Genomic DNA, 14,680 nt, shown 5'->3' with positions numbered 1-14,680 from the left:
TTTCAATTTTTGAAAATTTTATAAAATTGATCAGGAGAATATAGACGCAATTAATCATAATTAAATAACATCATACAATTAAACGGATAGTATTTTGAATATATTAATAGCTAGCTTAATCGGCAATTTCATATAAATTAGTCATTTATTTCAATATATTTTTAATAAGCATAGTTAGTAACAATTACCAACAGACCATTGCATGTACATACAAATAATAATAAATGTGATAATGCATCGCATATTTGCGCGTTGCTAATAATTCGTATTTTTAATTTAAAACTTAATTGTAAATTAGCGCTTTTTATTTTAATTAATAATCAAAAAGCAAAGATAATTATTAATTAGCTCAGTTTTATATTAATATTTGTGTTAGTATTTATAGTTACCTGTTGGAGTCGGCTCTAGGATCGTAGCTCACCTAGCGGCTGTGCGCAAAATACCATGTCGCTTCGCTCGTGGTCTGTTTGCTACTGCGCTACAGACCTTCAGTGTTTCGCCTCCTCACGTACCCGTACACGTGACTCTCCGTAAGCACCGTACGCGCATGCGCAACAGCGACGCTACGCGATCGCCCTATCTACGATTCTACGTCGCACTGAAAGCTGCGCGCGCATTCTGTGCAATAAAAAGCGCCAAATTCAAACTAGAGATGAAATATTTCTTCAGTTCAGTCATCATTGCTCACATGGCAACTGTTCACTGGCATATTGGTCACACGATTTGAGGAAAGATAAGTTACTTAATTGCAATATTAACACGACACATAGTAAAAAAAAACAATTGATTGAAATAAAATATAAATAAATATTCATACACTATTTTTTAAATAATTTTATCCGGTAGTACAAAAAAATCTCCTTGTTAAATAATTTATTTATTTATAATTTATTTACTAGCGAACCCGGCAATGCTTCGCTATTGCTAAATTTGAATATATATGTATATACATTATATAAATGTAATTGAAGTTCGATATTATTACATTTATTCAATTAAAATGACATTTATTTTTTTCCCGTTCCATTACTGTTTTGTTTTTGATACTGTTTTTTCTTATTCTTCGGCTTTAGCGCCATCTGGATACATATTTACGAAAACAATAAAATGTACAAAAGTATAGCTACATGTTATCTGTTGCATGCGCCACTGTCGTTACAAGTACTAGGGCCCTACGAGGCGAACCCTTATGGGCGGGCATCCAGCTTGGGACCAACCCCTCATAGTGCTATATATTTTATTGGAGTTGCATTAGTATTAGCTCGGGGAGAAGTGCTCTCGTTGGCTGACCTACATTGCTTGGCATTGCGCATCATCCTTGTAACAACACCACCCCCTCTGATCTACGAAGGGTGTATATGTTGCCTCAGTCGCAACCTTAGCCCTCGCTTCCCCTCAGAGCCAAGTCCTTTGGCCCTGCTTGCGTTACTCTGATATGCTTTGTTCGTCATCAGTACTGCCTCGCGCCCTGCCTCAGACGGCCAGCCCGAGAGATCACTTCCCCTCAAAGGTTTGGGTTTTAACCTCAAGAGCGGTCCCTCGCTCTCCCACACTATAACGGCAAACTCCAGCGTGTGTTCGACTGGCGCCGAATAAAATGTACAATATCAATTTTATTTTAATTAAATAAATTAAAATTTATGAATTATTTACCTTCAAGATCATTGCAATTAAACCCGCCGGGATTAAGTAAAAATACCTTAAATTATGCCTTTAAATAAAGTACTTAAGTTTGCCAAGTATTTATTTAAAAAAATATTTGATTAAGAAAACTAGTACGGCTGCAGAGCAACATTCATTTGAAAATGATTTAGATGATATATTATAGAAGATGATACCCAGAAAGAACAGTTATTGATAATAGAATATTTTTAACAATTTATTTTAAACAATCAACGGATCAACGTTTCTAAGAAGAATGATAGGAACACCAATCTTAAAATGTATGACATGTAGTGGCAATCCAGCTAAATCAAGTGAATTCAAGAATTCAGTTGGATAATTTACTGTTTCATCTTGATTCATAACAGTATATACTGATTAAGTATATGTTTCCTGTCGCCTGGTAGCATATGTTGAATGATGATGGTAATAACATTTACATCCACGTTTTTTGCAGCTAATATTTCACGTTCACTTAACCATTGTTGACTTTTGTAATGAGTGATACTTTGAAATACGCATTGAATCAATTTTTCTTTTTAGGGTGCGATACTAAGAAAATCGAATAGTAATTTAATTCATCAATCGTAACTTTTCCATTTCCAATATTCAGTAATTGTTTTGCAAAACGTTTTGCAAATGATGTAAATGTATCAATGTGTCTCAAATGTGATGCTTTTAAACACGCATCAGCTGGTATTGAACGTGGTATAACAGGTAATATCTGACGAAAATTACCTGCTAATTAGTGCACCACCGAAGGGCTGTTTGCTTCTATATAAATCTTGCAATGTTTGATCCCATGCAATTGAAATTTGTCACATTTCACAGTCACGTTTTAGGTAAATTGCTTAGTAGCTGACACATTTGCTGATAAAATTTAATATATAATCTATTATAATATGCATGTATTTGCATTTTTAACGCAACTTATTTATTCCACTATGAACTTAAAAACCATCGCCATTCAATTAAATTATAATAATAAAATTATCGAATAGCTACAAAACGATTTCGATACTGTGTTTAGACTTGGATGTTCTGTTATTGTAACGGTGTGAATCGATCAGAAAATTGCCATAAAGTTATATCCGCTCACAAACGCATAACAAACGCACGATTCGAATAGATAATAATGTAATTAACGAATTGAACTCGCTTCTTAGTTATATAAAAAAAAACCTTTGGGATAAATAGATTAGATAACATCTTAATAATCTTATTTTAATGGTTTTACTATTTAAAATAATCTCTCGGAAGTAAAATTATTATTATACACGACGGCTTAGCATATAGATGATCTAAATATAAAGACTATATAAATAATCTAAATATAAATACTATATTGTTTTACTAAATAATGAATTCTCGATACCACGTAAAATTACAGTTGGAGTCCCGCTGTGAAGTTTGCTCGGGCTATTCCTCTATATTCTATATACTAATGTTATTTTTTTTAATTCTGTCTTGTCAATATACGCCGATAAAATAGTAGTCATAACTAGTTATTATGTATTATGCAATTAAATTACAAAAATTATAAATTTACAACTCACAGACAACCCTTGCCACAACCTTTTAAGAAGGACCAAGGGGTACTTCAAGGAGACTCTATAAATAACGTATTGTTTAATACAAATCAAGAAGACATAATAGTTCTTGCATTGCATCGGCAAAAAACAAATTTCATTACACCGTGGAAGTACTCTTACATTATATAAGTAAAAATAGGTTCGGCTGCCAATCTAAAATCGAATCAAGCGTATTTTTAATTAACTTGTGTATTTTGGGCGTTGAAAGCAAAAACAAAAATAAAACACGTAACTCATTTACCAAATAAAAACTAATTAAGAGTTGTATTTTTGGCACTAATGGGAGTTGTATAATTTCTGACGAATAATCGAGTTTATAAATGTAACTTGGTAGCTTCCAGTTATTTTTAATTAATTAACAAAATGTTTTTTCCAATTGTGTATTAATAACATCTAACTGCGCAAATTAAAAGAAAGCGTCAAAAAACCTACGTATTCATTTTAAAAATACATTTCGAGCTGGTAACGAAAAATATGTTTCAAGTGCTTCTTTTTAATTGCTTTTTCGATTGAATTACTTTAGTTTAAATCGAACTGAAAAAGTTTTTTGATTGCTTTATTTTGACTGCTTTCTGCGAATAACATATAACAATATTTTCGCTTTGTTTGCCATTATTACGTGTAAATTTGTATTTCTGAAAAAATAACAAACAATGTGTATATACCAATGGTTATATACCAATACTTTCAAAGCGTTACGTAAACAGAGGTAAACATGTTGTTTCCACCCATGATATTTTTTGCCTTCTAAATATGAAATTTTATATAAAAAAATTCAATAATAATTATTACTACTATTTTAAAGCTCTTTAATAATAATCTTTAAATAAAGCATAAATTTTAAATACAGAATCAAACTTGTAAATGTGTTGAATCTGTAGTTTACTAGATTCAACACAAATTTTAGATGTCCAAAACATTTGTGAAATGTTCTATTTGTGCTAATGTTCAGTCCTATTGTCGTAAAATGTTGTCCTTTCAAAATTCAATCTGGTGAATACACTATTTGCGGCATCACGACGGTGTTGTTTTTGGTCAAAAATCACGAATTTGAAGCGAGTAAAATCAACGAGTTATTTGCTCAAAATCTGTCCGTTTTTTCGAGGTGGGCTCCAGAAGGTAGTTATAGTTCTCGGTTGCGTCCACTGTTCTTACCTGTAAAGTCTAGAGCTGGAGCACTTTCCAACTCATCTCTGGCAAAGGCCGTTCGTCTGCTTAATACTGTGCATAGAGATATTAATATATTCTCGTGCACATACGAGGTTTTGATTCAATTCGTGTGGGACAAGAAACATCTGTTGAGGTGATTTGTGTCTGTTATTTTATCTTATTTCGTGTTTTGTGTATGTGTGTGCGTATATGAATTTGTATGTATACATACGTATATATAATATGTATATATTATATTTGTATGTATTTTAAAATTGTAATATATTTTATTTTTATAATTATAATATATTTTGGCGGTTTGAATAAATAAATAAATAAGATTTTCACTGTTCTAACCAATGCTCACTCACTTTCACTCGCTCACACCTAATCTGTCCAACAGTAATGCACAAAAAAATCGTTTTATGGACCAATTATTTTATATTGCTCATTTAAATTGTCCTCATAAAGAAACCTCAGTAGAGCAATATAACAAATTTATATATGTATTTCGTATTATTGATCCAAAGAAAAAAACAAGTGATGATGTAATTCCAATTAACACCGACAGCAGTGTATATAAGTGCCTTGACTTATGAGATAAGTAATAGGTATGTAAATTAAATATAGTCATCACTTTCTTTCTTATGTATGTTGACAAAAGAGATACCGATTCATTGTCTGTGATTTCTGAATCGAGAATTGTCACTGCAAATCCTATAATGTTTTCTCGTAGTTCAAAAAAATTGACAAAATAACCTAGAATTTAGAAATACTCAAGTCTCATAATAGATTCTAAATTTTCAATATTTAAAGCATAAAGCTAATACAGATAAATTTTATTATATTTGTTGTACAATTAATCTCATACTATGTATGTATATGAACACATTTATTTTTTAATATTTTTCATGTATTTTTTAGTGACGTATGAGCTCAAGCTTTAGTGACGTATGAGATAAAAAAAATAGATGTATATACAGTAGACCTTCCAATAACAGGGTAAATTATGAACGTGCTATTTAGGCGCATATAGTTGGGGGACTATAAAATACTCAAACAATTTTTTGCAATATGTAAGTTCGAATCAGGCGCGTGGGGTGAGATATCATCCCTTTGGCTCGCTCGCACATAAAGTAGCGGGCATCCAAATATCACATCCTCAATTTACCGTGTTATCGGGGGGTCTACTGTATAAATATACTTATATACGTATTTTAAAAATTCATTTTATTCATGGTAATTTTTTATAAACCGAATACATTGTAATATACATGGTTATAGTTTTGTTTTAACAATAATTTAGATACCGGAGTGGTAAACTATTATTGTAGTCTGAAGGGTCCAATAAGACGTCCTTACATTTTTTTACAATTACATAATGGTAATAAGCGACATCTCATGTACATTATGAGTCGATTTTAATCTTTACATTGCTAAATTTTATACATCCTACACTCGAAGCTCAAAATTGTGCATTGAATGAGTTTTAAAAAAAAATATAATCATATAAAATAAAAGTTAGATACATTGTATAGTTCACATATTTTATGTATATTTAAAATATATGATATTAAATAAACTACATTGATAAAAAAAATTTAAAAATGTATGATTTTAATAAAAGAAAATTTAATACGTTGTAAAGAACACATTTAAATGTATAAAATAAACCACATTGTTCAATTTTTTTTAGAATGTATGGTTTTATAAATCAAAAATTAATACATTATAAAGAACATATTTATAATCGAATTTATAGTTTTAAAAAATATATAAAAATATAATATAAAAACAACCATAATTTGTGCATTGTATCAAAAAATGTATTTTACTATTAAGTATATGTTTATAAAATTAATTTTAAAATTCATGTGAAAAATATAAAATATAAAAAATGTATGGTTTTATAAATGAAAATGAAATGCATTATAAAGCATATATTCGATGTGTATTAAAATTCGAATTAAAAAATAATATAAACACAACCATAACTTGTGCATTGTATCAAAAATTTAAATTTAAAATTAAGTATATTTTTACAAAATAAAGTTTATAAATGAATGCAAATTGATTTTTTAACGAAAATTAAAATTAGACACATTGTAAAGTACATATTTTATGAGCTTTAAAAATAAATTCATGTTCTTAAAAAAATATAATATAAAAACAACCATAATTTTTGCATTGTATTAGCAAATAAAATTGAAGTGAAGTAAACTTTACAACAAATGGTAATTAATACATTTGATGTGTAATTAAAATAAAAAAATAAATCTTCTTAAAAATATATAATATAAAACAACCATATATTTTGCATTTTATCAAAAACTAAAATTAAATTATCAATGAATTTTCAGCAAAAAATGTATGATCATACAAATGTTAAAATTAATACATTTGATGTGTATTTATAATAAAATCAAATTCATTATTATTTCTAAAAAATGCAAAAACTTATAATAAAAACAACCATAAATTATGTATTGTATAAAAAAAATTTACAATAGTTAAATTTTATAAAAAAAATTTTAGTTTTAAAGAAAAAAAATAAAAATTCATTTGACTTAAATTAAAATTCATAGTTATTTAAAAAAGTATTTAAATATAATAAAAAAAAAGCATAAATTGTGTACTGTGTCAAAAAATTAAATTTACAATAAAATATATTTAAAAAGCTTTCAAATAAAATTAGAAAATTGATGATTTTAAACGTGAATATTAGATACAGTGTAAAGTACATTCATTCAATGAGTATTTAAAATGTAATTCATTGTTTCTAAAAAAAAAAAGCATTACATAAAAACAACCATTATTTGTGCATTGCATAAAAAAATAAAATTTACAACAAACTATATTTTTACAAAGTTAACTTTGCAACGTATGGTGATTATCACAAAAAGTGTTTAGGAATGCTATTATTATTTTAAATAAGCAAAAACCAAAAGTATAATAACAGAGACAATAATTTGAATAATATGGATTTAAATTATTTTTTACTTCGATCAGTTATTGTATATTGACTTGGATAATGCGTACAAAGTTAATTCACTGGCTCTTCTCCGCCTTCTACTCTATGATATCCGTAGTCGTCGGTATCATCTGAAATTGAAAAACAAAAATCATTAATATCGAATGATTAGACTTATATCATTTTTTGAAATCAATTTTTGATGATGCCAGTTGAAGCCCATTCGTTTTACTCAAATGAGAAGATTATATTATTATATTATTTTACTCACTGCCAGCAATTCAATCGCTCATTTTATTTGAGAGCTGAATGCTTCTCTTATGTGATACATTAAAAATACATTTTTTACTAACCATCTTCTCTATTATCGTCATGTTCGACTTGCTCCTGATTGTTCTGACTCAAGTTTATGTCGTTGTTGATATCTTTCTTGTCGTTTTCTTCCACCTTTTGATGTACATGATTATCATCATCCTTGGCGACCAAATCTTCCGGCAAAGAATCGACAGGTATGAACGCGTCTCCCATACTGTTCTTGTCGGACTTCTCTGCGTTTTCTCCCAGTTTTGTATTGTATCTGTTTGGAGCGTCGCCTGCCACCTGAGGTTTGTTTAAACTGTCTTCGACCCTGGACTTGTCTTTTTTATTGTCGGACTGTCCTATCCTCTCCTTCAGTCGATCGTCTACGAACAGCTCTGGTGCCACCCCCAGAGGTAACTCATTGACATCGGTTGGTTTAGCTACCTTCGTTTCGTTTGTATATAAATTTGGCAAGTGGATCTGTGACGACTTATCCTCTTGTAAGACATCCTGTAAATCGTTTATTTTATATAAAAAATGATATAACCAAGTACGATCAAGTGCATAATTGAATAAAAAAAGATTTGAAAGTATTGCAAGTAAAACATGCAAAATACATATTTCTATATACAGTAAACCCCCAAATAACACGGTAAATTGAGGACGTGCTATTTGGGTGCGTATAGTTGGGGACTACAAAATACTCATACAATTTTTTTCAATACGAATACGAATCAGGCGCGTATGATGAGATATCCTCCCTATGGCTTTTTTTAAACTTTGTACCATCAGAATAATATTTTCTAAAATCCTTAATATGAGTACTTCTAGAATAAAGTGTACAGAAAAAAGTTTCCATTCTTAAAAAAAGCAGCATATAAGATAAAATCATGTTTCCGTTCCACATACTTTTGTGAATCATTTTTTTAAACATGAATTTAATAAAATCAAAATTTAGATCTCTATGATTATTTACTAACAAATTCCTAACTATGAGGCACTGACCAATGAGCTGCAATGACAAAAAGCACACTGACTTTGAGACTATTATAATTTAAATAACGTTTATTTTGTACTTATGAGGCAACCATAACGTGTTTAACATTTTATACAATATAAACAATACTTTTTATATTTTAAAATGATTTTTAATACTTGTTAAGAATGACGGCGCCATGCTCAAAAAGTTCTCCCCGCTGCGTCACATTACTGAGATTGACAATAGTTTGGACCTAACGGCTACGAAAGCGGTCAACAGCGTTTTGCTACATTAATACGTTTTAAAATTTATATATGAGTGCAAGTGAGTGTTGGTAAAAACATTTAAACCATTTATGTAAGGTAAATTGTGTTGTCAATATATGTATACAATACTCTTTTTAAGTAGATTCGTTGCAGAGGGTTATTCATGGGTTGTTCGCTGTTCTGACCGACACTCGCTTGCTGCCACTGACTCGCACTTAACTTTTAAAACGTATTTATGTAGCAAAACATTGTAGGCTGTTTTCGTAGCCATTAGGACCAAACCAGCAATGTGACGCAGCGGAGAGTACACAGCCATTGCTTTTTTGCATGGCGCTATCATTCTAAACAAGCACCTTATTTTTATGTGTACAACTTTTTACCTACTATAAATTTGCTTTGAAAAAATAAAATTTACTTTGTGAGTAAAAGCCATCTTATTACAATCAAATAGCATCTAAAATTAATTTAAGTATTCCACGGGTAATATTAGAGTGCATATCGGTAGTAAAGTAAGTACCATTAGGCAGGACTTATATTCAATAAAATTAAATTATTTACTAAATTAAATAGATTGATAAATGTTAACCGTATAAAAAAAGTATATTAGTTGAAATAAATTTCAAGCTTTCATTAAAAGAATAAGCTATAAAATTAGTATAGTAATAAGTCAAGAAAGTCATACTCTATTTTGCGAAGCTGTTAAAATTGACATGTTATAAACGTCTTCCGCTATCTTCACCTGTTTGGTCACATATTTAGTATCGTCTTGTGCAACGAATTTTCCTGAACGCGGTACGTTCACTGGATGCGATTGCATCTGTAATAATATGATTATATTCATTAATTATAATAGATAAATAAAAAAGCTGAAGCTTAGTACATACCTGAATTTTTTCGACAAGCTCCCTGTTCTTCTTTACGAGCTCTGCTGTCAGTACCTTCAGACCGGACACCTCAGTGATGTAATCATCATACCTCTTTTGCAAATCTTCGTTGTTCGCAACCAAAGCTGAGTTTTGGGTCTGTTAAAGAAGAGGTTGCATTATAAATTATTTCCCTAAGTATCTAAGATCGCTCGCATCAATATTTATTTTGTTCATATTCTTCTCGATTCCATCATCGCCAGCAGTTTAACAGCGCAAAGGAGCATAGGTTAGCACTAAAAAACTTCTTACCTTGCACGACTCTAGAAACTCATGATCCGTTTTCGCAACGCTCTTGATCTTTTTGCACTCTTGCGATAGGTTGTTGTATGAATTCTGAAATGAGGTATATGTAATATTACAAATGAAGTGCTTGAAACTTCGGTTTTATGAATTTAATTTTATAGTATGTGTATATGATTTCTGATAAGTGAAACAATATTCAAGACGGTAACACCATAAAACAGATAGATCAAATTTTTCTAATTGAAACAGAGAGCAAGAATTTAGAACGCCAGAAAACTAATACCCTCATACAAACACAAATATAATATAAGCCGACTATAAAACCACGTAGTTTAATGTGCCTACATATTAAAACTCAGCTATACCATTAATAGTCTCAATAGTTATAATGCTCTAAATTTAAAAGTTAAATGGACCAGTCATAAAATAAACAGAATGCAGAGCATTCCCGACGTTTGTATTCCTAGGACAAGGAAGTGAATTACGTATAATGTTAGTAAAGGTAAAATATAGCAATTGAGTGTTTATATTTTATTCTTTGAATCCCCAGCATAAGTGGGTTAATAAACCGCTGATAAATTAAACACCACTCTTACTCTTTAAGATTTAAACATTGTTTAAACTTTGGGCTTAAACATCGTTTAAGCCCGAAGGTAAAAGAAACAGTTAGATGGCTGATATATTAAAAAACTTCTAATACCTGAACTGTCATGTGGATCTTGGTCAGTTTAATTTGTTCTTCTTGCCTCGAATGTAAGGCGTTAATCGTTTCTGCGTGCTGACTCCTCTCTGCTGCTAAAGTGTGCTCCATCCTTTCCTTATATTCTATAACGGCTGTAATATATTAAATATATATTATGATGAAAATAGTGGAAAATAAATCCAAGCTTTTTGGAGACATATGCATTTTATATAATATATATCGAAGGAATCTATAACCAGCTTGGAAAGAAACTCTTAAGTCAGTCCCTAAAGCAGTGTGATAAAGTACTTTACACAAGTAGTGTTCTTAATATTAAGTAAGTTACGAATGGCATTTTCTAGTAATACATTAGTTAATATTATTGTTTTTTCGAACCTAAAATGCAGGTGCAACGAAACAACATTAAAAATAAACCATTGACTTGATTTTAATGATATTTTTGTATACGAAAATGTAAATACTCTTTAACTTTCAAGTCATCAGCATATCATAAATAGTCTTAGTTTTTAATTTCAGCATATATAAAAAAATAATTTCTTGATTAAATAATAATAGGTATGAGTTAACCCTTTCTATGCTAAAAACTATTATTAGTTTTAGAACTTTCATTAGGTTAGATTTGGGTTTGAACAGCAAATGGACGTTTCACAACTGTCAAATTGAGTTTCATAGATATTTTAGAGCAACATATTGGTGCCTATCGGTTAAATTATATTTTCGCTAGTAGAAATATGTAAGAGATGTGATCAAAAAATACGATGAATGAATTTTTATAGCAGCAATTGCTGACTCTACATCCATTTGAAGTAATAAGTCCGATAGCCTGATCTGTTGAGATAGTCAGTGTCAAGTTTGAACAAGATGTGACTTGTTAGCCGGCTTCCAGATAATTTGGAAATGAGACGAGTGAGTGCGAAATTTGTTCCCAGACTTTTGACTGACGAACAGAAGGAAAATCGTGTGTTAGTTTGCACAGAATTGAAGGATTGTCTTGATGCAGATCCGGACTTCATAGTAAAAATTATAACTGGAGATGAAAGTTGGGTGTATGGCTATGACCCTGAGACGAAAATACAGGGTTCCCAATGGAAAACGAGTGACTCTCCTCGCCCTAAGAAGGCACGTCAGTCAAAGTCGAACCTCAACTTCATGCTAATTGTTTTTTTCGATAGTTAGGGCATAGTGCAATCAGAGTTCGTTCCAAGGGAAACCACTGTAAACTCTGAATATTATAAGAGCGTACTGCAACATTTGCAAAACTACGTACGGAGAAAGATACTAGGAAAATGAGCCAATGGTTTCCTCCTTCATCACGCCAATGCGCCGTGCCACATCTCACTTCTGAACCGCGAATTTTGTCCGAAAAAAATGTTCCTGTCTGTCCACATCCACCTTACGAAAACGTTTAAAAAGAAAACGTTTTACCACCATTCCCGACATTGAAAGGGCCACTTCTGAAAGAAGCCTTCCAGAAATGCTTCCAATCATGGAATCAATGTTGGGATAAGTGCATCGCTAGCCAAGGCTAGTACTTTGAAGGAGATTAATTCAAATTTGATCTAAGCTTATTACTTTGTTTAGCTTATGACTTGTGAAAAAGCTAACAAGACCGTTAAAGAACCAACGTTGCTTAGCTTTTGAAGAAATACATGACAAACTCCGCGAATGCTTTTTGAAAGTCAGTATTGACTACATCAACCTAGATTTTAAAATCAAAGTGACTATGTCATCGCATTCGAAAGGTGCAAGAAGTTAGTGACTGGAAAAAATGGCATTGTTAGTCCACTAGCGTTTGCAGACAGTGATTGTGAATATACTCGTAAATAATTACATGAAACAATGGCATTGATCTCAAGTTTACGATATGCGATTTATCACCGTTTTTGTGGATTGGGTGACGATTTTAAATCTCCTTGAATCAAGAAACAATGAAGTTCCAAGTGAATAACCTGACGGCCCTTCAATATAAAGCCAGTAATTGTGAAGTTGGAATGTCCTTAATTGTGATCAAAAGCTGTAGAACCACCATTGCACTGTGCATTCCTCATCAAACCCACACTAACCTGTTTTGACTATGAAAAATTGTTTCTATTTACTTACTTTCTACTAATAATTCAATAGCCCATATCAATAATAAATCTGATAACAAAATACTGTTAACGCTTTAAAGTGATATTAACACAAACATGATAAAATTACACTTTCAGTGAAAACAAAGTTAAAATCATAAAAATAACCATGGCTCGCAGAGAACCCTTTGTCGACATTCAATGAGTCGGAATCAGATCAGATCTACAAATACCATACATATGTTAAAGCACATTTTGTAAAAAGGAACATCAGCTGTTGAAGTATAAAGACAAAGTTGGATTTTTAAGGAAGGTTTACTCACAACGTAGCTGCACCGACAGAGCGACCTGCTCCGCGCGACATTTGTGCAGAGACTCGATCTGCTCCTGTTTGGCCTGATACACGTATAGCGTGACGACGAGCAGCCCAATGGCCAAGCCGTACACGAAGAAACGGCTCCTGTGGAAACGTGAGCTAGACATTGCGGACTACGCGAGCCGCGGCCCGGCCATCGTATGCATTGCGTTTGACAGCTGAGCCAGCAGTGTGACAAGATAAACGCTCAACAACAGACGAACAGAATTTGACAGATACCGCGTCTACGTGACAAACTCAATAAATTAAAACAACACATTGAATTTGTTATATTTTTTTTCTATTGATTTTACAATCTAGTCTTTAGCTGTTGTATAGTCTCATACACATAACGAAGACAAAGCGCGAGCAGGGCTGCCAACGCTAGAGGACATTATTGGTATCTAGCGCTGGCAGCACTGCGTGGTGGTGGTATTATTCTACAAGCTCAGGCAACGGACGAATTGAAGGTAATTTCATATTTCAGCCGAGCTACAACTAAAGCAGAGTCAATGTATCACAGCTATGAGCTAGAGACATTAGCTGTGATCGAATCGGTGAAGAGATTTCTAGTATATCTGTTGGCAGTCCATTTTAAGATTGTAACATATTGCTCAGCCGTTAGGGCAACATTGCTGAAACGAGATTTAGTACCTCGTATAGCACGGTGGTGGCTCACCATACAGGAATACGATATGGAGGTCGAATATCGTCCTGCCAAAAAGATGCGGCATGTGGATGCTTTAATTCGAAACCCTTTAACAGTAAATTTGACTAACGGTACTGAGGCGGATTGGTTTATGTTAATGCAGTTACAGGATGATAAAGCTCAAGGGATTATTAGAGTATTAGAGAAATGACAAGCTGATGGACATATTTTGCAGTGAATGATGGACGCTTATATCGTAAGACTGCACTCGGAGATCGTCTATATGTTCCGACGATGGCTAAATTCAATCTCTTGCGTAAGCATCACGATGAGATTGGACACCTTGGGTTCGAAAGGGGTCTTTCACTGATTGGGAAAACTTATTGGTTCCCTAAGATGAGAAGGTTCGTACAAAAGTATACGAAGGCGTGTTTAAGCTGCGCGTATGCTAAAGGTGACTATGGATGCAGGGAAGGATTTTTACATCCTTATGAGAAACAAGCGGTACCTTTTGATACGGTGCATATAGATCACTTAGGGACTTTTGTTAAAAGCATGAAATGGAATAGCTATTTATTAATGGTGGTATATGGCTTTACTAAGTACACCACTGTGAAACCTACTAGCACGCTGAGCTCGATGGAAGCGATTGAAAACCTTAAATAGGTGTTTGGTAAATTTGGTTATCCGCGGCGTATAGTTCCGGACCAGGGTTTGGCATTCACTAGTAGAGCATTTACTGCTTTCTTACAGGACAAATGACTTATGCATGTCATGAATATAGTGGCGACCCCGAAAACCAACGGTCAGGTGAAG

General features: G+C 32.1%; 3 protein-coding genes across 5 annotated transcripts in view; all 3 read right to left on the bottom strand.

Moving 5' to 3' along the window:
• per (period circadian regulator) overlaps positions 1–565 on the bottom strand; it is a 31,903-nt gene extending 31,338 nt beyond the window's left edge. Inside the window, exon 1 of one of the 2 annotated variants that reach the window (XM_088187280.1) lies at positions 390–565. The gene's annotated coding sequence lies outside the window, so the exon portion shown is untranslated. The remainder of the gene's footprint in view (positions 1–389) is intronic. The other variant, XM_088187281.1, reaches the window with a different exon arrangement.
• LOC148234004 (cdc42 homolog) overlaps positions 1–14,680 on the bottom strand; it is a 151,302-nt gene that overhangs the window by 74,574 nt on the left and 62,048 nt on the right. The window lies entirely within an intron of this gene.
• Positions 5,613–13,427, bottom strand: LOC148234008 (uncharacterized). 2 transcript variants are annotated; one of them, XM_088188287.1, is made up of 7 exons: positions 13,184–13,427; positions 10,789–10,922; positions 10,095–10,178; positions 9,804–9,941; positions 9,659–9,736; positions 7,728–8,184; positions 5,613–7,505 (listed from the first exon to the last, which is right to left on the bottom strand). In XM_088188287.1, the coding sequence occupies exons 1-7, from the start codon at positions 13,341–13,343 to the stop codon at positions 7,447–7,449; spliced, it is 1,110 nt and encodes a 369-aa protein (XP_088044413.1). In that variant the 5' UTR covers positions 13,344–13,427; the 3' UTR covers positions 5,613–7,446. The 2 variants fall into 2 exon arrangements, with proteins under 2 accessions (XP_088044413.1, XP_088044412.1); XM_088188286.1 differs by having other exon boundaries at positions 9,602–9,736; positions 13,184–13,426.

The sequence above is a fragment of the Plectrocnemia conspersa genome, unplaced genomic scaffold (assembly GCF_051122295.1).
Source record: "Plectrocnemia conspersa isolate PC_06_02 unplaced genomic scaffold, ASM5112229v1 ptg000006l, whole genome shotgun sequence".
Lineage (NCBI taxonomy): Eukaryota > Metazoa > Arthropoda > Insecta > Trichoptera > Polycentropodidae > Plectrocnemia > Plectrocnemia conspersa.
Note: the sequence above shows the minus strand (reverse complement) of the source record. Positions and strands in the feature narration are given on the sequence as shown.

Coding starts and splice junctions, on each gene's coding strand:
- LOC148234008 (XM_088188286.1), bottom strand. CDS start 13,343: ATGTCTAGCTCACGTTTCCACAGGAGCCGTTTCTTCGTGTACGGCTTG. Junction 9,737..9,803: donor AGCTTGTCGAAAAAATTCAG/GTATGTACTAAG, acceptor ATATTATTACAG/ATGCAATCGCATCCAGTGAA. Junction 7,506..7,727: donor TGACGATAATAGAGAAGATG/GTTAGTAAAAAA, acceptor TTTCAATTTCAG/ATGATACCGACGACTACGGA.